General features: G+C 45.0%; 2 protein-coding genes across 3 annotated transcripts in view; one reads left to right on the top strand and one right to left on the bottom strand.

Annotated features, from left to right (window-relative positions):
* The window catches only part of LOC308591775 (protein phosphatase 1 regulatory subunit 3E-like), a 231035-nt gene extending 203645 nt beyond the window's left edge, over nucleotides 1-27390 (top strand). The window contains exon 2 of the mRNA XM_081202724.1: nucleotides 19435-27390. Coding sequence (XP_081058850.1) covers nucleotides 25433-26515 — 1083 coding nt within the window. The 5' untranslated portion in view covers nucleotides 19435-25432 and the 3' untranslated portion in view covers nucleotides 26516-27390. The remainder of the gene's footprint in view (nucleotides 1-19434) is intronic.
* Nucleotides 335-16603, bottom strand: LOC308591768 (uncharacterized protein C16orf46 homolog). Of its 2 annotated transcripts, none has more exons than XM_081202712.1 (4): nucleotides 16346-16603; nucleotides 13079-13324; nucleotides 4958-6067; nucleotides 335-1117 (listed from the first exon to the last, which is right to left on the bottom strand). In XM_081202712.1, exons 2-4 carry the CDS (start codon nucleotides 13286-13288, stop codon nucleotides 422-424), a joined length of 2016 nt encoding a protein of 671 aa, XP_081058838.1. In that variant the 5' UTR covers nucleotides 13289-13324; nucleotides 16346-16603; the 3' UTR covers nucleotides 335-421. The 2 variants fall into 2 exon arrangements, with proteins under 2 accessions (XP_081058838.1, XP_081058839.1); XM_081202713.1 differs by having other exon boundaries at nucleotides 5399-6067.
* Nucleotides 27391-27835: the final 445 nt, after the last annotated feature.

Here is a 27835-nt window from a genome sequence, read left to right as displayed (position 1 = left end):
AGATGCGCCAACCAAAAACCACCCATGGTGCTTTGGGGCTCCAGATATTGGGAGAAAGAATGACCACCTTAATATATAGTCATTCTGAATTATAGCAAACTACTAGAACCAAAATAGCCTCAGAAACCAAGGGTACCCCTTAAGTCCCAGCTCTTTGGCCTCACTGGTTTAAAATTAGTCACTGCCAATTAATTGAGATGATCAGTCCTGTTGAGTTAAAGCTCCCTCATTGTTAATGTAATTGCCCTTGCTACTATCACAATTTTACAAGGGCAGCACAAACCATGCAGGTGTTCGTACTGCATTTAGAATAGCAATGATTGGGAAGGGAAGATAGCTTGAATGTAATCTTAATTCAGTACAAAGGAAAAAGTCAAACAGCTTTGAAGACGAGACAAAATAGCTGAGCACCATGGACAAGTCAAAGGGCGATACATGATTTTTGTATTTGCTTTTTCACCGTATTATTCATACCAACTTTTTTTTCACTCTTCTGCTTTACTTTTTTAATTACGTGGCTATAGGAGACTGCGTCCGTGCTGTCCTCTTCCTCAGTTCTCTTGACTGCTGTTGCTTCATGCTTTGAAGGAGGCTCCAGATGCAAATTGATTACATTGCCTTCGTCTGGTCTGAAGACCAAAAATGCATTTAAGGTTATACAGCTCAAGCTGTTAGGAGGATTACCGTGGATTACTCTGGGCAGGCCGATCGCATTATATTTCAGGATGTCAGGTTCTGTCTGCCGTTGTGAGTACTTGATTTCATATTCCTTTATTGGCAAGCTCCTTTTTTCACCTAGGAATGTTTGGATAGAGTCTAATTTCCCTCTCTTTCTGTCTCCCTCGGCATGGGCTGTCATCATTGGGACATAGTTGTATGGTTTGATGCACGAAACTTCAATCTTTTTGTTGCTTGAAACTGGTTCTCCTTCAGTAAATTTGTCGTCCATTTTTTGTCTCTCTCTTGCCAACTGTGTTACCCAGGCCATGTTTTTCTTATTAGCAGGCACCATATTCTGGTGAGAGATGCTTGAGACTGTTTTGGTTACTCTTGGTTTCTTGGTCTCTTTTTGGATCTTACAGCATGCGAAAGGAGTAGCTCTCCCCCAGCCTTGTTCCTGGAAGGAAAAAAGGGAGGGGAAAAGATGGTGCCTTTAAATTCAGAGTCTTGCAGCCACACCAAAAACGTGAATCTTTCACTTTCACAAAAAACACTTAATATAATGAATTTCACCAAACCTCTATACAAAACTTGTAGTGAATTTTGGCCAAATTCTTCTTAAACTTTTCAATGTCATGTTAGGTAACTTTTCCATGCTCTCTAGGACTTTCATTTGAAAAATGAGAATTTTCCACTAAATGTTATATTGGATATGTCCTGCTGGTGATGATTTATTGAACCAAGTTAGTAATGAAATCCTATAAAAAAAACACCAATGTCAGCCCTCTGGGGGCCACTTGCCAAAGTGGCGAAAGTGTAAAAGCAGGTGTACTCCTTTTTTAAAGGATACATTGGCATGGGAGTCCCGGGAGAATCACCAAAAAATATTCTGGTATAACAGAATCACAGTAGGGTGTCCACAGAACTGGTCAAGTTTTTTTTTAATGGCTATAAATTCAGGAGGGTCTTGGGGTGCATTTGCGGGGGGTGGGGGTGGGGAGGAATCAAATGATTATTTGTATCTAAAGAAGGCTCTATATTTTTAAAGCTAAATGATCATTAAATTCTGCTGTAATCTCACATTCTTTGTGATGTACATTATCCATGCTGTTATCCCCCTATTTTTCCACATTTGATATAATGGTGATTTTTTAAAAAAAAACCTCAAGTGTTTAAAAGAAAATCAATAGTATGATTTTAAAAAAAAAACACAAATTTTTTAAAAGGAATGAAATCACAGCTAAATTCCACACTGTTATCATTGACAAAGTCCACAGAAGAACTAAGAAAAAAAACTGTTAAATATATATGCTATTTTAAAAGCTAGTTAGCAATACACACTTGTGTTAGTATGTAATGCTACACACATTTACTTGTGTATGTAATCCTATATACACTTATTTTGGAGCATGCACCATTGAGTATTGGATTGTGGCATCTGTTCTCTTTGTGCAGGGCAGAAAAGGGGAGTTAAAACAAAGGGCATGACCCAACCAACGCTAAGATACTTTTAAAGTCCCTACTTATTTTCAGTTAGCATTATGAACATGCTTAAATCTTTCCCACTGAAATCAGTGGAATACGCAGCCTGGCCCTGGACATACCTACCCAGAAGTGGGCCCCACTGTGTTCAAGGAGGGGAACGAGTCCAGTCGTCTCCGGAGGGCCACAGCCTTCCCCCCACACCACACCCTCGACTAAGTAATACAAAATTCATACTTTGTTCATTGTAATGCCAAATTGCTTTTTGAAGTTTTCCTAACTGCAGCATCAGGAAGCATGACTTGTAAGCACTATCAAGCATGGCTTTTCAGCTCACTAACTTGGTTTAGCTGGTAAGTAACAAGATCAATCATTTTAAATTCACTGAAAAGTAGCTGCTATTTATTTTGGTTCACTCATCAATGGAATCATTAGAAAAGAAACTTCAAGTTTATTTATGCTCACAAAGAATTAAAATTTATTGACATTTTATTCTGCTTGTAATTTTGAAAAATGAAAACACATTAATGGGTCCTTAAGTATGACATGTTATTTTCTGTAAAGCCATTATTTCACAAGGTACAAGTCTACATAGGTGAAGACTGACAACCATTTAACTGTCTGTATTTTGTATGAGAGGTAAAACTTTCATCCACTTGGCCTAACAGGATCAGATAGGTAACTGACTCAGCAAGTGGTTACAGCTATAGCATGGTTAAGCAACCACTTTGTAAACGACTGCTTGTATCCATCCATTATCCAAAACTTTGCTTAAGCCCTGTTTTGTTTTGTTTTAAACTGGAGCACAGAATTTCACAATTCTTAGCAGTAAATGTGATGTGCAATGAGGGTAGCAGGAAGCCCTTCAACAATGTTCACTAAAACCAGCATTTCTACAGAAGTGGTAGTAGGAGCAAGAGGAAGGGTTAAGTCTAGCAGCCAATCCAAGAAAAGGCAATTCAAATAAACAGTTTATAATAGTTCGAGCAATTTTGTCTCCTATAATGGGGGGTGAGGAATTCACACCATTTAATTGGTGGTTCACCCCAAAAATCTTTGCCCCACACTTGTAGAAACAGGTGTGGTTTCTTAAAGATATTGCATGTTTGTTACAACATTTCTGTCAGTCACTGTTTTAATCCCTTCTTTGTAGGCACTGATGAATCCTGAAAAAATGGTCATGCTATTGAACACTTTTGCTTTAAATAATTTCATGCCTGTTTTAAGAACAAGAAAGCAAGCTGCTTGTCAAAAAAGTTCATTTTTTTCAACTAGCCTACTGTGTTCTTGCAGGAGGTTTATGCACATGAATTCCTGGTGAGAGCCCTTGCTACCATCACCAAAACCAAAAGGAAAAGGCCACTCAGCTCTCAGATTTTTTTTGCATAAAAACTCAAAATATTTAGTTCAAGGACTACGATCAGTTTATGTGCAAACTTGTTTGTTTGAAACTAAAAAGAATTTGGCAAGATTTTATAATAAAACTACTTGAACAAGTTTCTGTACAGTTGATCAAATATAAGTGGATTCCATGAATCATGGGTGAGTGACATTGGGACTCTTGCAATTGGATATCCAGAAATGTCATTACCTTCCTGCTACTCCAAATGCATCAGATAAGGTGTAGGATAATTATGGCAGATGTTGACAGGAAAATCTCTTGGATTGAAATACTGAGGAACATGCTGTCACTGTGCATACAGAAAAGTATTTTATTGAAGCTATCTAGATTATAAAGCAATGTGAGTTACCTAATTTTGCAGAGGGGGACAAGTCCTAGCTGACATAAACAAATCAAGAAATATATACAGTCAATTCTACACACACAAATATAACTAAATATTAACTTTGCTTCCTTAGTCTTATCTACACATTGTTTGAACATTAAACATAAAAGAAAACTTTAAAAATAAACTTTTTACAACATCTAAAAACAGCTAAGGCTTTGCACAAATTGGAGGGTGCTTGAAAATAGTACATCATTGTGGCAGAGACTACGCAGACAATTTTTGGTACTTTTCTAGATTCCATATGGTGAAGCACTTGGTCTAGGCCTGTACAACTGTACAACTCATTGAGATAAATATAGCTCATGAGCAACTTAGTCTGGCCTGACAGATATTTGACAGCCTTCTATTGCCATCCTTGACAGAGAGCAAAAACAGGCATTGTGGCTATGTATGGCTCGATGACTTCCAAATTGTACGGGCTTAATTTAGGCAAAATCTGATCCCTTGCCCATCTATTCTGAGTTTGGTGCAATAGTTCAAGTATTCCTTGAGAAGACAAACTACACAGGTCATGGTGCTTCTGCAGTGGTCCTTCCCAAGCAAAAGGACTAATAAGAACAAAACAGACCAAATACAGTGGGGATTGGAAGTACTGAAACGCTATGCCCAATTTTCTAAAAAAAAACTAGCTAGGTGTACTTTTAAAGACAAAAAGTTTTTGGCAAACTGGGGGCATCATCCAGGCAATGCACATTAAGGCTCATCTCTGAGAGCCTGAGTCTACACTGCAGACTCTATTAGTTCAACTAAACATATTTAAGGATCTACTGAAACCATTATCATATTGTAAGACGTAATCAATTGGTATTTTAATTTTGTACAGAAATGAGTGGCAGTCAACTCTATTCAAAATAGCACCTATGCAAATTAACAAATCTGCCCAGTCTGCTTTACAATGACTTTTCAGTATTTTTTCTCATTATACAGAGTGCTCCAAACAAATCCATGAATAGCCCAACAAGAAATAACAATTTAAAAAGTCAGGTCAGCCTAAAGGGCAATGCAGCTATTGCAACACGGCTGACCGTTAAGGAAGGGAATAGTCCAGAAAGCAGAGGGATCTCCTGTGTTTTTGACTCATTTCCTTGTTTGGTTCCAGTGTGACTCCTGCTTCTGGTGCAAGGGTCTTGCATCTCATTAACTTTGTTGAGTCGCGCTCCTTTTGTATGCAGAAAATGCATGCTGTTGAGATGATTGTGTCTTCGCAGTGCAATTGAATTAGACATGGTTGCCATTTTTGTATCTGGTGCAAATGCACAATGCCAGTAGCAACGATCTGGGTTTCTTGAGATGAATGAAGTCTTGGAAAGCCTTGAGTCAAAAGAGGCTATTTCATGCATTTTTATTTGCTCCTTCACTGCATTACACATTGTGTCTATTCTTTTTTCACTCTTTTGCTCTTTGGTTTTAAAAACCTGACCACAGCAACTTGTCTCGGAAACAGCATGGAATGATTTTTCACTTGCCTGGGAAGTAACAGTCTTGCTTTTCTTTGCTGAAGGATCCATGGTGGTTTTGAGAGTTGCATCTTTCAGAGGTGGTAGTACTAATGATGGCTTAACAGTAGCAGTTTCAGTGCCAACATGATTACATATGGGAGGCTCGTAGCCTTTTGTGTCTTTGTATTTCACAGTTTCTAGAGTTTTGGGTTTTCCTGTAGTCAGTATACTATACTCCTTTATTGGCACTGTTCTCTTTTCTCCTTGGAAGAGAGGACTCTCTTTCATTAGAAAAAATCTCCTTTCACTTAAAGTAGCTTGAGCATCCTTTAAGGACACTTTTTTCTTTTCTCCTTGGGATGTGTGACCAGAATATATTTTGCCATAACAATTTTCCTTTTTAGAGTCTTCTGTTGCAGAAGAGTCTATGGTTGCACTCTGTAAAAGCAGAGTCTGTTGTTTTTCTGGAATACGATCTGTGGCAGCACATGTACTTAATTTGAAATCAGTTTTCAATGGTTCTGTACCCTTGGGGTCTTGTTCCAAACTTTTGTCAATAACTTGATTCAGATCTAAGCAGTAAAGGCATCCACTGACAGACTGGCATCCACTGACAGACTCACTTGTCTTTGCTTTTCTAGCTTTCTTCTGTAGCTGAAGATAAGCAAATGGGGCTGTTTTGCCCCAGCCTTGGACCTGAGAGCAAAATGATGTGAATATAAGTTAGTATTTTAAGCAGCAGAGCAACTAGATTTACTGGTAATCTCTTGCTAATTTTAACTGTGGACCAATATGCAGGAAAAGATATTATCTGCTCAAAAAAAGTGTAATTGATATGAGGTTCCTAGACCATTTTAAAATAATGCCCCATTATCAAGAAAGTCAGATAAGACTGTTGAGCAGACCTTAAATGAGTCATAGTTTAGTACTAAACAAGAAGGTCCAGCACAAGTCAACTCCCGACTTTTGTTTCATACCAGTCTACTTAAATAACAAAGCTGTGCATATCATATTATGGCTAATTTTTAGTCTCAAATGGGAGGACCAAAAGCTATTATTCATGTTCTTAATGCTTTCTTTAGAGCTCTTCACTAACACAGCATTCCTACCAATGGGACAGCAGAAGGCAGAGGATCTGAATAACTCAAAGACATTTTACTGGGCACATGGTAGCAAAACAAAAAGGTGGAAAGTGTGGTGCTCTTTTTTATTTGTCCTTTCTAAGTGCTTGTCTTCTAAGTTTTTATTATTTCTTTCCAAATGTTTCCAGTAGAAAGGAAAATACATATGTCAGTTCCAAGGCTGACATTTATTTATCTCAATTTATTTATTGGGCAGGGGTGGAGTCAGGGATATGGAAAGGATTTAGATCCAAACCAACCCCTTTCTTTGCTCCAACCAACATTTGAACTCTGACATTGGTAAGACAAATGGCCACAGTGACTTCCATAGTGGCTGGAAGAGGCCTTATGAGGTTCTCCGCCCTCAACTTGGAGATTTGAAACATCCAGTGGCCCCCGGCACACCCTCCTAGGGACAATGGGATTCTAGCCTCAGTACTGAATTTTCTTTTAAGTAATAGAAAGTATAAAATATTTTATAGAAGAAAGGACGAGACTTGCTTTTTTTAAAAGCAGACAATGGGCTAAAGCAATTATCTGTACTTCAGTGCTCCATAGACACACTATACTATACTATACTATACTATACTATACTATACTATACTATACTATACTATACTTCAGTGCACAACTGGAGGTGCTGTACCTCTAGAAAACACAAGCTGCTTTTCTCCAGAACAGCCCCATTGCCAGTAGTAGGAAGTCAGCTGTGAAGGCTGCGTAATCTCACCCTGGCACAACAAGTGTTCTGATCAATCCTTTCAGGGTTTTTTTTAAAAAATAGTGAATATTATATCTACCATGAAGTTCTCAGAGCATCTTGCAGTAAACTCACAAGTTATTTTCAATTCAGTTTTAAGGACAAGTCCTCCTAAGGCAGTGTACCATCACATTTAAACCAATATCCTAAAACCGCACCACAATTAATATAAACAACAGAATAGAGCACATGAAACAAATAAAAGCCAGCAACACCATCCCCAAAAAGTTGCACACAACAACCAAAAAAACTCTTTAAGGCCCTCTGAAAACTCTGAAGCAGGAGGCCAGGAGGTTCTTATGGGAGGGAGTTCCAAAGATGCAGGACTATCACTGAAAAGGCCCTGTACTTGGTGTCCAGGCCCTGTACTTGGTGTCCAGAAATCTGATTAGTCTATCTGTAAAGACAGTCATAAATAGAAAGAACTTCACCCAAAGCAAAAAAAGTCTGAATAATCCGTGTCAGGCAAAACACTGAAGCATGGTGGCATTGCTAGCATGGAGTCCTATGTACCATACAAAAGCCAAAATAGGTACCATCACAGCAGCCAGGCTGAGCTCTTGTAAGCAAACCCTTAGGTTATGTTAACTTTGCTTCTGGGAACAGTTATGGTTCTGAAAGCTGCCACCTACTAGTCTGTCAGCATAAATGCCTTCCACAGTAACTTCTCCAGTGGTGCCTGTTATGAGCCCGAGTTTGAATACAAGATGGAAAGCTGTATCATGCACTCCTGACTATGTGAAAGTGTTCTTCAAGGACAGCTTTGCTATTTGGTCAATAATTCCTGGTCCACTGGAGTAACGTAAACTATATCCTCATGCCCATGAAAGACAACCATTGCATAGTAGCCTACTGCCACATTCCTGATTATGACAAAACCAGACCACACTATGGCAAACTCCTTCAAAGATGATCCAGTCCAATTTTTTTCTCTGAATCAGGATGCATTATCTCCTAACTAGAATCTTAGTTAATAGAACTGAATTTTTATTGTTTTGAAATTGTTATACTTGCTCTGCTACATTGTAAGCTGCTTTAAAAATGTCTTTTGCCTCGAAAAGTAGGATATAAAACAGGCAAAGTACACCCACAGAAGGGCCTCTGAAGAGAATCTCAGCATTCAGGCAGCGGTCCTGCAGATATCTGCAACCTGAGCTACACAGCTTTAAAGGTTAACAACAGCACTATGAATTGTATTTGGAAATAGACATCTAACCACTGAATATGTTTATGCACTTGTGTAATGCATTCCATTCGACCAAACATATTATGGGCTAGTTGTGGCTTCTCAGTAGTCTTCTAAGGCAGTGTTTCCCAACCTTTTTTGGGCAAAGGCACACTTGTTTCATGGAAAAAATCTCGAGGCACACCACCATGCCAGATGGGGAAAGGTCACTTTTTACTTATGTAAAAAAAAAAAAAAAAAAATAGTAACAGCATAGAAGGTAGAGAAGGTAGGACTCGAACCAGTGGATTCACGTTACAATAAAGATTTTGACTAAACATGGGAAAGAACTTTCTGCTGGTAAGGGCTGTTCAACAGGGGAATGGTCTCCCTCGGGAGGTTTTTCCCTTCTTGGAGGTTTTTAAGCAGAGGTGGGATGTCTGTCTGCCATGGATGCTATGGCTGAGATTCCTGCACTGCAGGGGTTGTACAGTACTGGATAGCCCTGGGGATCCCTTCCAACTCTACGATTCTATTAGGATCCCTTTTATAAAAGAGAGAACTTTAATGGCACGGCCATTATTTATTTCGGCTTCTCCCAACGGGGCCACGAAGGATCAGAAAAGCTGAAGAAGAGACCCTTCCTCAGAGGAGGCGGGAGACCACCGGACCCGCCGAGGAGGGGAATCCGGCCGCCTTTCCCTCCAGAGCTTCGCCTTTTGCCCCGGCCAAGTTGCGCCGAGGGCGCCTTGCGGGCTCTGCGTGGCTTCAGGCGGAGCCTAGGAGCCACTTCCCAGCCTGGAGGGCAGGCTGTACGCGGACCCCGCCACTCTCGGGGCGCGATCCAGACCCGGCTGCCTTCCACGGCCAGCAGAGGTAGGCCGCCGGCTTCTAACCCGGCGGAACTGGGGCGTCCCGGGCGCAGCGCCGCGCTCCCCGCTCCTCCCGCCCCGCCCCCTTCTCCCGGGTGCCCCCTCCCTCCTTTGTTCTCCGGAGCCCCGCCTCCCCCTCTGCCCCAGCTCGCCTATTGGCTCACGCAGCCGCCACTCAGGTGGCGGCCCGCTTTGGCCCCGCTCCCCGGCCGCCGAGAGAGAGTGGGAGCGTGCGGGGCTGGGCTGGGCGGCTGGGCGGCCGGGCGTCTCCTTCCCTGCGCTGCTTCGGCCGCGTCTGCAGCCGCCGCGGGACCAGGCGGGAGGCCAGTCATGCCCAGACACTGCCAGCCGCTCGGAAGGAGCCGTCGCTCCGCCAGGCAGCGCCTGCCTGCGCGCCCCTCGCTCCCTGCGCCGAGGATGGCGGGGGCGCCGGGCGCAAGGCAGCGCCGGGGCTGCTGGGCAAGCGGCAGATGCTGATGCTGTTTGGGGAATTCCTGTCACAGGGAGCAAGGCAGAAGCGGATGACGGGGCACGTTCCCCGGGGGAGCGGGGCCGGAGGATTAGCCCGACTCGCCCGCCTCCCTCCCACGGCACACTAGGCAACGTCCGGCGGCACACTAGTGTGCCGCGGAACACCGGTTGGGAAACACTGTTCTAAGGCATCCCCTTCCATCTGAGTCTGGATAGGTCAGTTGATTAGAGCATGATAATGCCAAGGTTGCAGGTTCGATCCCCTTATGGGACAGCTGCATATTCCTGCTTTGTAGGGGGTTGGACTAGATGATCCTCAGGGTCCCTTCCAACACTACAATTCTATGATTCTATGAAGACACTGCATTAGCTTAACATAAGAGAGTCATCAAGAGGAGGGGTGAAAACTGGCATAGCAGCTGAAACTGGCAGAAAGTGCTTCATGCAACATCTCACTTGGGGATCCAGATATAAGAATAGATCTAAACAAATCTCCAAGCTCTGCACCTAATTCTTCAAGGAAATGCAAAACCACCCAAAATAGACTCAACGTATCAGGCTAAACCACTTATAAACCAATTATAATCAGTACCTCCATCTTGTCTGGATTGAGCTTCAGTTAGTTAGCATGCATCCAGTTCATGCAACCCAGCCAGATGGACAGGGTATAAATAATAAATTTATTATTATTATTATTATTATTATTATTATTATTATTATTACTCATTTCAGACATCAGTTCATCTTATCCACCACCACTTCTGAATTTTACAAGAAAATGTCAGCAGCATACGGATGGCACCTTACTCCAGGATCCCAAAGGACCTCAGGATTTTCATACAGAAGAGATTCTAAACAGCATAAGAGACAAAATAAATCCCTGCATAATACAATAGTGATGATCTCTCAGCACCACATTCTGAAATGGCTCTCCACATAGGAACTGAAGCACAATGTCCCTGGAAATATACACCAGAATAATATCATAACTGATGGTAACAAAACCTGCTGAGAAATTTAGGAAAAATAGCAGGATTGCAATCAGGGTTGTGATAATTACCTACTGGGTAACTTTTATTCACAAATGAGAAATTAGCAACTAATAGATGGAACAGTCTGCAGGTTAAGAGAAGGTACATATCTGCTTCCTTCAAGGTGGCTCGGATTGCTCCCTCTCACAAGAAAGCATCACTAGACCTTGCTGGTCATTCTCTTCCCCCAACACTTGCAAGGTGTTATAAGCTAGGAAATGCAAAGCATGTATACAAGGAAAGGATGGACTCTGGATGAAGCCACTGGCAGGACTGCAGCCCTAAAAATAAGTACCATGTGGACATAACCACAGGGCTTCTTAATTAGATACAGATATCAGGACACAAAGCAGAGCTCAAAAAAATGTAGTAAACATGAGCCTAAAAATAGAGTAACAATAGCATGGCAGTAGGAAGAAAAGCTTTGACATTTGCTTCACAATCCAAAATACAAGAAAACTGTAAAAGTAATTACACAATTAACTGCAGTCATATGAAGACTTACTTGGGCATAAGCCCCAGTAAATGCAGGCTGACTTATTTCCATGCATAGCGCCAGCTGCACATCTTTAAAATGACATATAATGGGAAAGTGTAGAGTACCCTGAGCAAAGAATTAAAGTATTGCTACATATACTAAGGTAAAGGGGTAAAGGGAACCCTGACTATTAGGTCCAGTCGTGGCCAACTCTGGGGTTGCGGCGCTCATCTTGCTTTATTGGCCAAGGGAGCCGGCGTACAGCTTCTGGATCATGTGGCCAGAATGACTAAGCCGCTTCTGGTGAACCAGAGCAGCTCATGGAAACGCCATTTACCTTCCCGCTGGAGTGGTACCTATTTATCTACTTGCACTTCGTGCTTTCCAACTGCTAGGTTGACAGGAGCAGGGACCAAGCAATGGGAGCTCACCCCATCACAGGGATTCGAACTGCCAACCTTTCGATCGGCAAGCCCTAGGCTCTGTGGTTTAACGCACAGTGCCACCTGTGTCCCAGGCTTCATATACTAACCTGAACCAAATCACAAATACTATAATTATAATAATTTCATCAAAAGCATTGTCTAATTTAAGGATTATATTTTATGTAAATTTAGGAACCCAACACCACTGACTTTAGTCTGGACAGGGTGAAATTATTAATACCTATAATTTATTTTTATTAATTCCTTTGTAAATAGATCAACAAGATTCTTGCCATTCCTTAAAGATTAACACGTTTATCATGGCATAGGTTTTTATGGATTAAAGCTCGGTCTATCTCCTAAATGTTTTTATCACGCTAAATGGACGTGTCACAAGAGTTTTGTTTTTAAATATTTTCTTTAAAATAATTTTCTCCCACATCTGAGTATATAAACTTTCTAAGCAGCTAAGAAAGTTTAAGAACTACAGTACAGAAACAATACAAACCGCAAGAATGTCAACAAACGTACTCAGCAGCAAAGGAAATGTTAAAACAATTAATTAAAAATTCAGGAGAATACAGTTGAATACAAGAGAATACAACCTCATTCTAAAGGCTAAGAGTACGTGCCAGTCAATTTGTCCCTGGAGAAAATCTTCCAAAACCAGGATACTACTATCTGATTGCCACCCACTTTCCATCTGAAAGTGGAAGCACCCAAAGCAAGGCCTCTGATGAATGTCTTAAAAATCAAGCAGGTTCATATAGGAGCAGTCAAGCCTTCAGATACTCTGGTCCGAAGCCATATGAGATTTTATATGTTAAAACCTGTCACAACCAGTATCTTGGAAAATCCTTGGAATCAAATTACAAGCCACAGAAAATTGGCAAGCTACATTCCAAGTGGCTTGTTCCAGTCAACAGTTTAGATGCCATATTCTGAAGTAATTGAAGATAACAAATAGTTTCCAAAGGCCTCTCCAAGTCCACTAGAGTAGTCGGACTTGGATTTCCACAGCATGTATGGACAAGGCAAAGCTAACTCTGTCTAGGCAGGGCTATAGGTAGTATTGCAACTTAAGGTGAGGGAAGGTGCATGCATCCACAGCTGCAACATTTATATTGAAAAGATTCAGCAAGAGAGACCTCTATAACTAAATGGACTTCTGCAACCTGATGGATTTGAAACCAAGGATATAATTCTTATATTCATCAGAATGCACATTTAAACACAAGATGCTTCAATTTATACTACATTTGAACCAGCCCCTAGGAGACAAGTGGTGCCCATTTATAAACTACACTATATTATGGCAGATTCTTTTTAATGGATAATTGGTGACTGAGAGTATAAATGTTCACAAGATAAAATTCTTACTCACAGCTTCCTCCCATCCTGTTCCATTAGTACAATCCAAGGACCTTTCCTCTTGTTCATTTATGCTGTTACTGATGCTTAGAAGGGTGTAAATCTGATTCCTCTCCCGCCTCTCATTTGGGTAGGTGCAGCGCAATTCTGTTTCCACAATTCTTGTATTTCCAGCGACTCTTTCAGACTCTATTTCATTTTGCTTCTGTTCAGAGGAAGTCATTACACTTGCTGACTCTGTAGGTTACACGCGCTCTGCCTGTGTTTTAAGGATTTTTTAAAAAAGTAATAATACTGCAGTTAGACAATTTATTTTATAATAGCATGAATAAAACAAATTGGTATGTTTATTTTTTTACTGACCAGCTGCTGCTGGGTGATAACAAGTACTTTTTACCTCTAAAATCCTTTAACAGAATACAAGGACATGCTTTTTTACCCCACCGGACAGGAGTCCTGCTGACTCAGGAACTGCATAGCAGCTCTGCATCACAGCACCCACATTATTTCTAGACTTGTATGATAAAGAAGGGATTGAATAAAATTTTGTTTTGAGATGGGAGCTATGATGGTAAGCATTCCTTATTCCTATCTCACCCCTTCTAGCCTAGAACAAAGGAGCAGGTATTATTCCTCTCTACCCAGGGCTAATTTCTCAACTCTGCAGCCAAGCTGAATGATGCCCAGGGAAAATCAATCCTGCCCAGCCTCCACTCCTGAAAAGTTTTCCAAATCTAAGTCAGGGGACACTCAGATTTCTTTTTGGAGCCCTTGGAATTCAACTAGCCAAGAGCCAAATATCCACTCCTTGTTCTCCAAGCCCCAAACCCACAAATTACTCAGTAGTGAAAACCAGGTGCCAGATTTAGAGCAAAGGCCTACCACAAGAAGCCACAGCAATAGATAAAGACAAATACTTTATTAAGAGACCACAAGACTAAAATAGAATCCTTTTCATACTAAAAATTACAATTTAAGAAACAAAAAAACTTTTGGGAATTCAGGTACAGACCAAAAGTAAACGGCATTAGCTTGCCTCACACTACCATCAACCCCGTAGTCACAGATCCCACCAGCAAGCTACATCCAGGTCATTGCAACACAATCCTTCATCTGAATGGGGGCCCCCAAACTAAGTCAAAGGCTACTTATTAATACCAAAAAGCCTGGTTACAAGGCAGATTTTTGCCAATCACAGCCTAGGGCCTAGTTTTCCCAACATTAGATAATGTACATATTGGAAAACTATCCAGCTGCTGCTACAAAGTTCATTTTTGCACCATTTCTGTGACCTTGAACAGGGGTCGGCAAGGCTTACCAGGCATGTGCCGGATCACTCCTGCGGAGATCCTCCGTGGGCCGGGCCGGTGCAATGCGAGAAATCATGTCTGTGCATGCCTGTGGCACCGGAAATCGCTTCTGCGCATGCCCAGACACCAAAAATCACGCCTGCACAGAAGCAATTTTCGGCATCTGGGCATGCGCAGAAGCGACTTCCAGCGCCGCGGACATGCACAGACCAGCGCCGCGGACATTTGTAGCAGCAGCTGGATAGTTTTCCAGCGCCGCGGACATGCAAAGAAATGGGAATTTATTTACAGATATCATCCCTATACAGTGGTACCTCGGAAGTCAAACGGAATCTGTCCTGAAAGTCCGTTCAACTTCCAAAACGTTCAGAAACCAAGGCGTGGCTTCCGATTGGCTGCAGGAAGCTTCTGCAGCCAATCGGAAGCCGAGGAAGCCCCTTCAGACATTCAGGTTCCAAAGAACGTTCACAAACCGGAACACTCACTTCCGTGTTTGCGGAGTTTGGGAGCCAAAACTCACAAGGCGTTTGGGATCCAAGCTACGACTGTATTACTTTGTCCCCATCTTCCAAAAAAATCCTGTGGTTTGATGTGGGTGTAAGTTGGGTGTGTGGATGTTAATGCTCCAGCCCACTGCCAAGACTGGACCAGCCACACAAACTGGCACAAGTTCCCCGAGTATCGCCCATCAGCTACATGTGCCCCTGAGGAACAGTAAGGTTGTCCACCCCTGCCTTAGAATGAAAGCAAACATCAGTTCTAAAGTGTGATGGAAACCTGTTTCCTAAAGTCCAGTGAAAAGATTGCATTGCTAGGCATTTGTCTTCAATGAAGAGAAGAGCATTAAAATTTTCACCACCTTACATAATGCTGGGGTCTGCAAACTATTTTATTAATTTTGGGGATGTTTTGCCTGGATTGGACAAGGAGCAGGGTCTGAGCATTGGCAGTTCTTATATGAAATGGGTAGCATGTGATGCCCATGAGTTTTTCTTCCATTTCCAAATATACTCTCAGGCCCCAAAACGTTGAGTACCCTGCAGTATAATGTCTTCACCCTTAGCTTCACCTCTGTCTTTCCCTACTTCCCCCATATGTTCTTCCTTCCCATAATTTAATACCATTTCTTTTTCTTTTAGAAGACTATTCCTCCCTCAGTTACACTGTTGTTCAGAAAACAAGCTGTCAAGTGTTCTCACAGCAACCATGCCCATAGCTCAGCCCCTCATTTCAGAACTTGCTGACATGTCCCAGTAACTTGCAGGAGGGTGGATGGCAGTGACTGCACAGTCAGGGGCACCCTTGTCTTAAAGCACCAGTTACCTATGGGAAGACATTGGGGCTGGTCAGGAACACCCTTCTTTTTAAAAATCCCAGTTGTGTATGGCTAGCCCAGTGTTTCCCAAACTTGGGTCTCCTGCTGTTTTTGGACTACAACTCCCACCATCCCTAGCTAGCAGGAACAGTGGTCAGGGATGACGAGAACTGCAGTTCAAAAACAGCTGGAGACCCAAGTTTGGGAAACCCCAACCTTTCTCATCCTTAGGTCCACAGATGTTGTACTACAACTCCCCTCATCCTTGCCCACTGGTCTTGCTGGCTAAAAATGATGGGTGTTGTAGTCCAACATCTGTGGACCCAAGGTTGAGAAAGGTTGGGCTAAACCACTGTTTCCCAAACTTGGGTCTCCAGCTGTTTCTGAACTACAATCCCCATCATCCGTGACCACTGGTTCTGCTAGCTTGGGATGCTGGGAGTTGTAGTCCAAACACAGCTGGTGACCCAAGTTTGGGAAACACTCGGCTAGGCACTGGGGCTGAGTAAGAGTTCCAGTTACTTTGTGGGAGCGCTCCGCACGCGCTCAGAGGTCCCCCGCCTCGCCTTGCTTTCCCGAACTGTCCCCGCGGCGTGGCTCCAGTTTCGGCCCGGGTCCTCCGCCCGTTCCCCTCCTCTGGCCCCCTCGGACTCACCCCATAATAAGGCCTCCTTTCGGCGTTCCTCGTGCCCCTTCCTCCTCCCCCCGCAAGTCTTGTGACCCGCCTCAGCCTCCTCCTCCGCCTGCCAGTCCCCCACGCGGGACCCAGAGAGGGAAGGAGGGGAACACGGCGACGAGGGCACACCGACGGACGGACCAGGGGGTTGAGCGGCGGCGGTGGCGCTGCTCCGGGAGGTGGGTGGGGCCTCCGCTGCGCTCACAGTCCCCTCGCCGTCCCGCGCCTCTGTCGCCGTCACCCCCTCCCGCCTCAAAGCCGTTGCCCCGGGTGACGGGAGCGGTCGTTGTGAGGGAGGGGAGGAAGGCGCGGCGCGCGGGAGGAAAGGGGGCGGGGCCAAGGGGAGGCGGCGATTGTTTAGGAAGCCAGGCCTGAGGGGGAGAAGTAGCGAACAAAGGCTGGCTGGCGGGCGGGGCGGGGCGAGAGGGGCTCATTACCAGTATTATTCCTTGCATTTATATCCCACTTTTTCCTCCATGGGATTCAAGGTGGGCCACACGGTTCGCTCTCATTTAATCCTCACAACAGCCCTGCGAGGTGGGTTGGGCTGGTTACTGGCCCGAACCAAGTCACCCAGCGTGTGATTTCCGTGTGGCCGAGTTGGGATTTTGGACACCAGTCTCCCTGGTGCTAGTCTCACATGATAACAGACCGTTACACCACACTGGCTCTCAGCATCAGCATCATCCCATAAGCTCTGCAAGTTGAAAGCTAGCACATCAAGAAGTGAGCCAAGATAGAACATTAAGATAAAGAGTCCCTCCACCATGATGATCTTGGCCAGATTCTCATAGCTGTCAACTTTCAGATTTGAAAATAGGGATCAGCAGCCTCGAAAATAAGGGATCAGCTGCCTCCCCTGTCCCGGGGACCGTCTACGGGATATCTAACAATCCAGGATAGCAACGGGAAACGGCGCTGGAATAAGGGAATTTCCCGCAAAAAAGGGAAAGGTTGACAGCTATGCAGATTCTGCATGTAACACTACTAGACCAATGGCCCTTCTTGGTCTAGAGTTGTTGGGAGAGGGAGCTTTGCAGCAGCCAGAGGAAAAGGAGAGCTCAGCCCTTCCCCTGGCAACTGTTCGCCGCATAAAACTGCCCCTCCCTGCTCCGCATCAGAAGTCTGAACATGTGCTTCCATCGCAAACATAGATGGAACAGGCCACACATGCAACAAAATTCAGCTTCAAAAATGTATTGCCACTAGCAGCGAGGGTCAAGAGAGTCACTCCTTTAGCAATTTTCCGCTATGTCGAGATAATCTGTCACCTGGGAGTAAACATGTCAGTTCAGCTTCCTATGTGGCTGACTCATACAGTAAGCACCGTGCACTCAGAAGAAATCAGAAAAGTGTGTTATGAGGTGTACGTTTGAACCCACATCATGTCTATGAAGCCGGCAATACCCTACTGAGAGAAATGAAGCCTTTTGCGTGGAATCAGGACATGTGTCTATTTAAAATGCATATATACCTTTCACCCATATACTCAGCTAAGAAGTAGTCACACCAGGAAGTATAAACATATTAGTTTATTACACAGAAACAAAAGACAGTGGGTATATGAGTGTTGCTTTGGACAGCAAGTTTTACAGTTATGCAGGCGGCCAATATGATTCATAGTCACACACAGTCTTAAAAAGAGTTTCCAGCTATCCAAAAACCTGGAGCGTGAGAAACAGATTCACACTAAAGAGAAATTAAAGAAATTAAAATAAGAGTCGGAAGTGTAACTGATCTTATGAGCAAGTATAGTGCAAAGTCAAGAATTTGAGATCTGTGCCTTCTGACAGGCCACATTCACACCATACGTTTAAAGCAGTGATATAACTTTAAACAGTCATGGCTTCCCACAAATAATTCTGGGAGCTTCAGTTTGTTAAGGGTCCTAAGAATTGTTCCCCTTCATGGATCACTGCCTTGCCGTGGCGAAGGGGCTTGAATAACTCAGAGAAGCTATGAGCTATGCCGTGCAGGGCCACCCAAGATGGACAGGTCATAGTGGAGAGTTTTGACCAAACGTGATCCACCTGGAGCAGGAACCGGCAAGCCACTCCAGTATCCCTGCCAAGAAAACTCCATGGACAAAGACAACAGGCATATGAAAGTTATGACTCCGGAAGATGAGCCCCTCAGGTCGGAAGGCGTCCAACATGCTACTGAGGAAGAGCGGAGGACAAGTACAAGTAGATTCAGAGCTGATGAAGTGGCTGAGCCAAAGCTGAAAGGACGCTCAGTTGAGGATATGTCTGGAAGCGAAAGGAAAGTCCAATGCTGTAAAGAAAAATATTGCATAGGAACCTGGAATGTAAGAACCATGAACCTGGGTAAGTTGGATGTGGTCAAAAATGAGATGGCAAGAATAAATATTGACATCCTGGGCATCAGTGAACTAAAATGGACGGGAATGGGCGAATTCAGTTCGGATGACCATCATATCTACTACTGTGGGCAAGAATCCCGTAAAAGAAATGGAGTGGCCCTCATAGTCAACAAAAGAGTGGCAAAAGCTGTACTGGGATGCAATCTGAAAAATGATAGAATGATCTCGATACGAATCCAAGGCAGACCTTTTAACATCACAGTAATCCAAGTTTATGCACCAACCACTGGTGCTGAAGAAACTGACATTGACCAATTCTATGAAGACTTACAACACCCATGCACAGCTGTGATCCCCAGTGTTTCCTATGGGAAAATAAATGATTTTATTATTTATACCCCACCCATCTGGCTGGGTTTCCCCAGCCACTCTGGGCGGCTTATAGAAGAAGAAGAAGAGTTTAGATTTGATTTCCCACTTTATCACTACCCTAAGGAGTCTCAAAGAGACTCACAATCTCTTTTCCCTCCCTTCACCACACAAACACTCTTTGAGGCAAGTGAGGCTGAGAGACTTCAGAGAAGTGTGACTGGCCCAAGGTCACCCAGCAGCTGCATGTGGAGGAGCGGGGACGTGAACCCGGTTTACCAGATTACAAGTCTACTGCTCTTAACCACTACACTGCATATATTAGATATACAGTGGTACCTCGGGTCACATACGCTTCAGGTTACATATGCTTCAGGTTACAGACTCCACTAACCCAGAAATAGTACCTCGGGTTAAGAACTTTGCTTCAGGATGAGAACAGAAACTACGCGGCAGCGGCGCTGCAGCAGCAGGAGGCCCCATTAGCTAAAGTGGTGCTTCAGGTTAAGAACAGTTTCAGGTTAAGAACGGACCTCCAGAACGAATTATGTACGTAACCAGAGGTACCACTGCATATCTAAAAAATAATAAAAACATAAAGCATTGAAAACCTCCCGATACAGGGCTGCCTTCAGATGTCTTCTAAAGGTTGTGTAATTCTTTATCTCCTTTACATCTGAAGGGAGGGCATTCCACAGGGAGGGTGCCACTACCGAAAAGGCCATCTGCCTAGTTCCCTGTAACTTTGCTTCTTGCAGTGAGGGAACCAGCAGAAGGCCCTTGGAGGAGGACCTCAGCGTCTCGGCTGAGCGATGGGGGTGGAGATGCTCCTTCAGGTATACTGGGCCGAGACCATTTAGAAAAAGCCACGACAGTTTTAAGTCATACTTTAAATGTATGGTGTGAAGTCACCTTGGGCTCTTCCTCAGAATCCTACACCAGCAAGGAAACAGATCTCTCACCTGTTCCTTTGATCTGCAGTCAAGCAAAGGTAAGTAGCAAAGGAAGAGTGGTTGGAGCTGTTGCTTGGGGTTTAGGTATACTTCGATCAAACCTAACTTCTATGGGAAGGGAAGGGGCTTACCTAGTGAGTAACAAAACACCAAAACCTTTGAACTGTTGTTTGTACATATCTTCTGGTTTACTACTACCTTCCTGAGACACAAGTTTGAAATGAAGAGGACACAACCTTTAACCTTACAGTTCCTGGATCATAAATTTAATCTTAAAACAGATAATTGTCTGTATGAAATCTGGTTCCTGCTTATAGAAGGTTTATAACTAGATATTTCTGGCATATACAAAGTTAGGTTCATATTGTTACAAAGTTTAAGGTAAGAATTCACATACTTGTTGCTGTAATAAGAGTCCACAAGCATGTTTTATTTTTATAGCAGGTTTGAAAATTCAGAAAGAAAATTGTCCTTTGAACGTCTTACCAAAAATGGAGTGATCTATTCATGATCACAAAACTGGCTTACAATTTAGAAGTGTCTGGTCAATAAAGGTGCTAAACATGTTTCTGTGACGGAGAGTGACAATCATATATTCCCAGTGCTCAGTCCTTCAGTTTTTAAAATATTTTCTTTTCTGCTATGAACTTTTATAAACGGTTATGAACAGGTGTGTTATGCAATAAGGTCATTTCAGTGAACATTAACATGACTGTTATTTACACAGCAGAAAGGGTGTTCCTTGTTTTAATCAAAGCAATGTGACATAATCAAAAGTGAAGTGAGACCATTTAAACCTCCTTGGCTCATCTGTAGATTTTTCTTTTTAAAATCCTGCATGTCTGTCTGAGCAGGAACAAGCCCTAGAGGAAAATGATAATCACCACACTAAGGGCATGAACACATGACTGCAGTGAAAAATCAGAGTGACTCAGGAAACTCTGAAAGAAGTGCCTTCATATTCCCCTGATCTAAAGATACGTATTATCAAAACAAAGAATGTATTGTAGTCATTTATTATTTATTTATTTATAATTTTTATAGTATGCCCTTCATCCAAAGGTTGTAGGGTGGAAATGCATAAAATTGAAACCAGAAGTTAAACAGTAATATTTAAACAAGGCAACATAAATTATGTGTAAACAAAACAGCAGCAGCAATTTTAAAAAATCCAGTCCAGTGTAACTCACCCTTCCCCAAAAGCCTGAGCAAAGAGATGCATCTTCACCCAACAAAAAAGCAAGAGCAATGTCATGGTGAGATGCAGTTCAGAAGAGAGGTCATTCCAGAGGCAGGGAGCCAGCACTAAGAAAGCACACTTAGTCCCTACCCCATGGATCTCACTGGGTGAGGAGGTCACTACAAGGGCTTCCACTAGAGATATTTGCGTACAGGCAGGGTGATACGTTCTTTCAGAAACTCGGGATTTAAGTTTGTCACAACCCTCGAATCCAGCAGCAATCCAGACACAAGAGTCAGAGGCTGCTGAGGCATCAGATGAGGAAACCAAGTTGAAGGCTCTGACTGGAGGTCAGGAGAGCACTGCACCCAAGGAGGCCAGATAGAAGCCTTTAGAAGAATATCCAGGACCATCAGAGACACAAGGTGTTGAGGCAAGATTCTGGCAGGCACCTTCCATTCAGCCTGGGGAACCAAATGGCTCCCACAGTACCTCAGTGCTCCAGCAGGACAGGGTGCTCACAAGGCAGAAGGTGATCGAAGGGTGGAGAAGGGCAGATTAGAGGGCTGGTCCTTTAAGAATCTGAAGCCTCTAAAAGTGGGCAAAAAGGTAGTCTGGAGGCAGAGGCTTAGAAGGCCCCAGTCTGTTCTCAGCTTCTGTCAGAAGTTCAGAACAAGTCAGTGACTCAGGTCTATCAGTGGTCCTGCAACCTGCCTTGCTCCATGGGAGTGGGTGTCAGAGCAAAATACAACAAATGTAATCTACTGCAGACTGCTTTCTCTGCTACACTAATGTTTCTTTCACAAAGAAACTGTGCTTTCTACCCACCCACCCCGCAAAAAAATTCCATTTTCTACATGAGGGCCCTAGCTCCATGTGCCTACATGAAGTGAGCAGGGACAGAGAGCAGGGACTTCACTGCCGTTGAAGTTATAAAATCACTACCCTGAAGTCTGAAGTCACACAGTTCTTGTGATTGTCTTTCAAAAAGGCCATGAAACCCAGCTCCTTCCCAAAAGTCTCTGACAAAGTGGGCATTTCTGATTCTGCAAGAATGCACCACTTTTGGCTGCTGCCATTTATGTAATTTTAAATTGTGTTTTGTTAATATTGTGTTATTTTATTGGAAGTCATCTCAAACTTTTAAAAAGAAAGATACAAATGTTCTAAATGTGTGTGTGTGTGTGTGGCAAATAGTTATACACAGAGATTACTTTTGCTAAATTACCGTATTTCTCCAGCTATAGAGGTTTGGCAACAGTGCATCTGACATTGCTCAAGAATTCTGAGAAACTAAAAAAAATCAGTGCAGTTTTGAAGTCAGTAGTTAAAAGCAATGGTTTAGAAACATTCAGTCCATCATCTTGAATCAAAAGGGCATCCAATCATACCCAAACATAGAACAAAATCTGCTCCTTGATCACAGACATCATCAGGCCAAATTTGGTAATGATGGTTTAAAAGGTGTCCAAATGCACAGAGAACAGATGAATGGAAAAACTACTTTCTGAAACAAATAGTTACAAGAACTGAGACAATCTTTGTCACAGAAATTTGGCAACATCCCTTCCCGCCCCCCCCCCGCCCCCAAAATACAGAAGGAAAAACATAATTACACTTACTTAGTCCTCTCTTCTTCTATATTTATCCAAATTATAGTGCAAGTAAGAGGGGGGACTTTATTAACTAATTCTGAAATATTTTTAACATGCTTTAAAAGCTGCTTCTTTTCTACATATATTGCAATTCCTCTTCTGACATAAACACTAACATTAGAGTTTAGTAGTTTACACAAGATAGCAGCTTTGTAAGTGATCTGAAATTCATTAAAAATTGACCATGTTTCTCAGTGTTTGAATAAGGATAACCAATTGTTTACAAAAACCTAATTAGTTTAATTAGGTATTGTATTGATGTTTGGCACCTTAGGATGCAAAATCCTTTGCCAGATAATGGATTCCACACTTTCAGCAAGCATGCCTTGCTTAGAATGAGAAGTCCCCAAGGAACACTGCTATTTCTGCCAAAGTATGTGGACATAAAAGAGTTTTCAGACAAAAACCGTTGGCTATTCTTTATCTGAGGATGCATAATTTTACATGAGCTATCACAGGCATCTAATAATCCTAAGAGCCTATGCTTTATTTGTACATGGTGTGCAAATTGCTCTCCTGAGCACTGAAAGGATGACCCTTTTTACAAAAAGTGCAAAGATTTTCCAGATAGCTTCTCCACAAGCAGCTTAAAAACCACCATATCAGAGAGTTAGCTACCATCACCTGCTGAATAAAGAGCAGTTCAACTCTACCATGGTTAAAAGGCCCAAGGTGTGATGTGAGATAAAATAGGTTGTACAGACTCCCCTTTGATCAAACCACACAAGCTGTACTTTAAACAAATGTTTGTTTTATTAACAGAATATATAGAATATCTAGAACATGAAATTATATTAAACAAACAAACAAAAAAGTTACGTACTTCTCATTTCTAAACTTTCCCTACTGATGAATATAGCAGACATGGATCAGCCTAAAATCATCAATCTTTCCTTCTTCCCTCCTGGCAAATGACCAGCATAAACTTCAGGCAATTGAAGACTCTGAACACAGGATTCGGCTAACCCTTTATAGTTTTTTGTGCAATGCCAAAATTTGACACCCCATATGTACTCCATCCTAAAGCATATTTGTGGCGTTCCCAAGGCTCCACACCCAGTGCGACCAAACTGATCATGCACCCCTAAATCTGCCTCTGATACCTGCGTTAAAGAGATCAGGAATGGCAGATAAGAAACTTACTTAGTGATATTCTGGTTTGTTATTTGCACTAGTACAGAAGATAATAATATGGAATTCCTTTGTTGTCACGTCTCTTTCTTCCATAAATATTGCTGCTCTAGCCACCTCCAGAGTCCTCTGCCTGAATCCTGTTTAATTTTTTTTTGTTCGATTAAGGGTTCAGGTGGAAACGACAACAATCTTAACTCGGAGAGACATCAAAATGGCAGTGATGCTTGGTCTTTCCTATGCTTAGTCAAGCACAAGTCGCGTAGCTGCTCCCATGCACTATAATACAGGATTAGTTTCTCCGTTATTTATGCCATTTCCATAAATCTCATCCACAAATCAAAACATGGAGGCTGCATTATATTTAACCGAGGAATATTGAACAGGTGACAAAATTAATTCTGCTCACATTGAACTAGCATTATTTTCCTCCCCTGATCTTCCTTATTAAAATCATAATTAACTTTCTTTCAAGAAAATGGAACCAATCGAGCTCATTCGGCGCCTAATGAGTACCTTTTGTTCTTGACCGTGACTGAGCAGCTCTGCACTCCCGAGCGCGGCCGATTTATTGAAAAATGCATTACATGGGATTAAACTGGATTTCCTCCTTTTTAAATCTACGCTGGCAGATCCGGCGCGCAAGCCAGCTGCATCTCCTCTCCGCCGCGGACTTAGGTTTCCCAGGGAGCCTTTGATACTGCTATTCCGGTAACAGACTGGAGCGGGGAGGGAGGGAGTCTTCTCCGGGGGAATCCCTCCCTTTGCTTTGGGATCAAGTACTTAAGGACACGGCAGGGGGGTGGTGAGGGGGAAGAAGAAGAGGAAGGAAGGCGGGTGGCACAATCGTCACAGTTTGCAGGGGGGGACGGGCGGGTTGATCGTGAGCCGAGATGACAAGGAGTGAGGCAGCGGGGGCAGAGGAGCGAGCAGGCGAGGCGGAGATGAAGGGGCGGAGAGCAGAGCCGTGATGAATTGGAAAGATGACACGAGGCCCGGGATGCGTATATTTTGCTGCGGCGGCGGCTGCATGACTCCACGACGTCAGCAGCAGCCCCGGAGCCGCGGCGCGTCACGGTGGTCTCCCCCTCCATCGTGCCGGGGTCTGCGGGAGTAGGGCTGCCACCGCCAGACGCGGACCTCAGCGGGCAACTCACGGTCACAGCAGCGACGTGCGCGCTCGGTTGTTCCCGCGGCCGCGAACGAGAGGAACGTCTTCCCAGCACCGAGGGAGAAGAGAGGCACCGCGCCGCGCCGGGCTCCGAGCTGGATCGTGACCCGTCGCGTCTGCAAGCCGGCCAAGGTGAGCCCCGCAGCCCAGCCCCGAGGTAGCGGGAAAGGTGCCCAGGCGCGCCATGGCGCCGCCGGAGAGCCGGCTGTAGCCGCCGCCGCCGTGAACGGAGGCTCCTGCCCGACGGCCCCCTCCGAGGAGAGCGCCCCGCCACTGCCGCCGCCATGGACAAGGCCGGCTCCGTGCACGCGTCGGTGCCTACGCCGCCGCCGCGCCTCTACCTCCCGCGCAACTTCAGCTGCAGCGCCTGCCTCTACGGCAGCCTAGCCGACCAGTGCAAGGGGGGCTGCAGCCCGGAGCCCGAGCCCGTCGAGGGGCCGCTGTCGTCGTCGTCTCCGCCGCCCTGCTCCTCGCCGCCGCCGCCCTCCCCGCCGGTGACCCCAGAGGCGGCGGCAGCGGCTGTCGCCCCCCCGAAGCCGCCCCCGCTGCCCGCCCCTCGCTCCCCGTCGCCGCCGACCTCTCCTCCGCCCGCCTCGCCCTCTTCCCGCGGCCGGGAGCCCACGCTGCCGTCGGTGCCTCCCAGCCCGACCCTCCGGCGCCGGGCCAAGTCTCTGCCCACGCCGGGCGAGCGGGGCTTACGGCCGGCGCTGCAGCAGAGCCCGTCCCGCCGCAAGACGGTGCGCTTCGCCGACTCGCTGGGCCTGGAGCTGATCGCCGTGCGCCACTTCTGCCAGGCCGACGTGCCCCGGGTGCCGCCGGCGCCGCTGGCCGCCTCGCCTTTCCCGCTGCCGCCGCGCGCCGCCGACCTGCTCAAGACGCGCAAGCCGCCGTCGCTGGGCGAGCTGGAGCCGGTGCTCTTCGGGCCGCCGGCGCCCGTGCTGGAGCCGCTCTTCCCGCCGCAGCCGGGCGCCAGCGCGGGCTTCGCCGAGCGCGTCCGGCAGCACAAGGTGAGGCTGGAGTGGGTGCGCCCCGAGGCGTCGGGGCTGCGCGGCGCCGTGCGCGTCCTCAACGTGGCCTACGAGAAGCAAGTGTCGGTGCGCTACACGCTCAACCGCTGGGCCAGCTGCAACGAGGTGCCCGCCGCCTACCTGCCGCCGCCGCCCAACGGCCACAGCGACCGCTTCGCCTTCCACCTGCCCGTGGGCGCGGGCACCACGCTGCTGGAGTTCGCCGTGCGCTACTGCGTGGCCGACGCCGAGTACTGGGACAACAACGACGGCCACAACTACCGGCTGCGCGCCAGGCAGAGGCCGGCGGCCGCCTCGGGCCACGAGCCGGGCGCCGGCGCCTGGATCCACTTCATCTGAGGAAGGAGGCGCGCCGGCCGCCCCGCCGAGGTTCTCCGACGGCTCGAGGGGCCTCCTCTCCACCTTGGCGGAGAGCAGCAGGCTCCTTTCCCTCAACGGATATGGCGACACCCAGGAGAGTTTCTTTTAGGATAGGGCGCATGGTCGGACGTGAGGACCGAGGAGGAAAATGACCCGTCGTTAAAGGCAGAGCCGTGGGGTGGCTCTTCTCTGTTACGCTCATCTTTCCTTGTGGCCAGTGGATGTGGAAAACAAGAGTCCAAAAGTCCCCTTTCCAAATTAACCTCCATTGGATTGCAATAGGTAATAGCTTTGTTTGTTTGTGGCTCACTTTGTCCATCTCCAACCACCTTTGAGTTGCCCTCCAACCAGCCTTGATCAAATCTCTCTTGGCAAGGAGGCTTGCAGTTCTAATCAGATATTTAAGGAGGTAAGCACCATGACAACTCCAGCTTAGTACTCATGCAGAGCAATCTCTGGGTATAGTAACACCTAGTACTGCAATGAAGGCAGGCATGATGGAATGCTCCTGTTTTTAAAATAAGAAATCTCTCCACCATGAAAATTGGCATGTCAGAGAGACATGCTAGTTTTCTGTGTGTAGGGATTTTAAAAAGACACTCCCATCATATGAGACATTCCTGCAGTTTGAGGCTGTCCAGCCCAGACATAGGTTAGCTTCCTCAGTGAGGAGTACAGTAGGTGACATACATTGTACCATAAACGGAGAACTCATTGTAGAAACTCACTCACTGCATTTTGCTTAAGTGTAGAATCTTCTCCCATATCTGGATCAGGGAGAACCAGCCTGTAACTTGCAGCAAGAGCTGGCTCTTCTCAGTGCTGATTGGCTGAAAGCTAAGTGACATCACTAGCCCACATTTCCCCTTTTCACTGAAATAGGTTTTCAGCAAGAAAAAGAAACAAATCTGCTCCTCTTTTTAAAAAGGAAAGAGGGAGTGAATATACGTTTAAGCCAATCAATGTGCAAGCAGTGTCTTTCAAAAGATGTCAGGTAGCCTGCCTGAAGCAGTGGGAAAGGGCAATGCAGATTACTGAATCAGTACAATTGATTTGTCTGCATCTCGAATGGGGGAGGAGGGGTGAGCCAGGCTCAAGCTGCTGGGGGGGGGGGTTGGGGAACACACATGATCTGCACGTCCGCTTGTATTGCCTAGTGAAATGTGTTTAGGTCTGGGTGGTTTCAGTTCACCATGATGTGAGAAGAATCTGCACAGAAACCCAAGTGTGTAGGGATGTGGTCTGTTCATCGCTAGAATTCAGCAGACCACAGCGCTGCTCTCTCAGTTCCACTGAGGG

This window comes from Podarcis bocagei (assembly GCF_964188305.1).
Source record: "Podarcis bocagei genome assembly, chromosome: 7".
NCBI classification, from domain to species: Eukaryota; Metazoa; Chordata; class Lepidosauria; order Squamata; family Lacertidae; genus Podarcis; species Podarcis bocagei.
The sequence above is the reverse complement of the archived record's forward strand: the minus strand, read 5'-3'. Positions and strand labels throughout refer to the sequence as shown.

Coding starts and splice junctions, on each gene's coding strand:
- LOC308591768 (XM_081202712.1), bottom strand. CDS start 13,288: ATGACTTCCTCTGAACAGAAGCAAAATGAAATAGAGTCTGAAAGAGTC. Junction 6,068..13,078: donor GAACAGGATGGGAGGAAGCT/GTGAGTAAGAAT, acceptor TTTTGCTCTCAG/GTCCAAGGCTGGGGCAAAAC. Junction 1,118..4,957: donor GACTATTCCCTTCCTTAACG/GTCAGCCGTGTT, acceptor TTTTCCTTCCAG/GAACAAGGCTGGGGGAGAGC.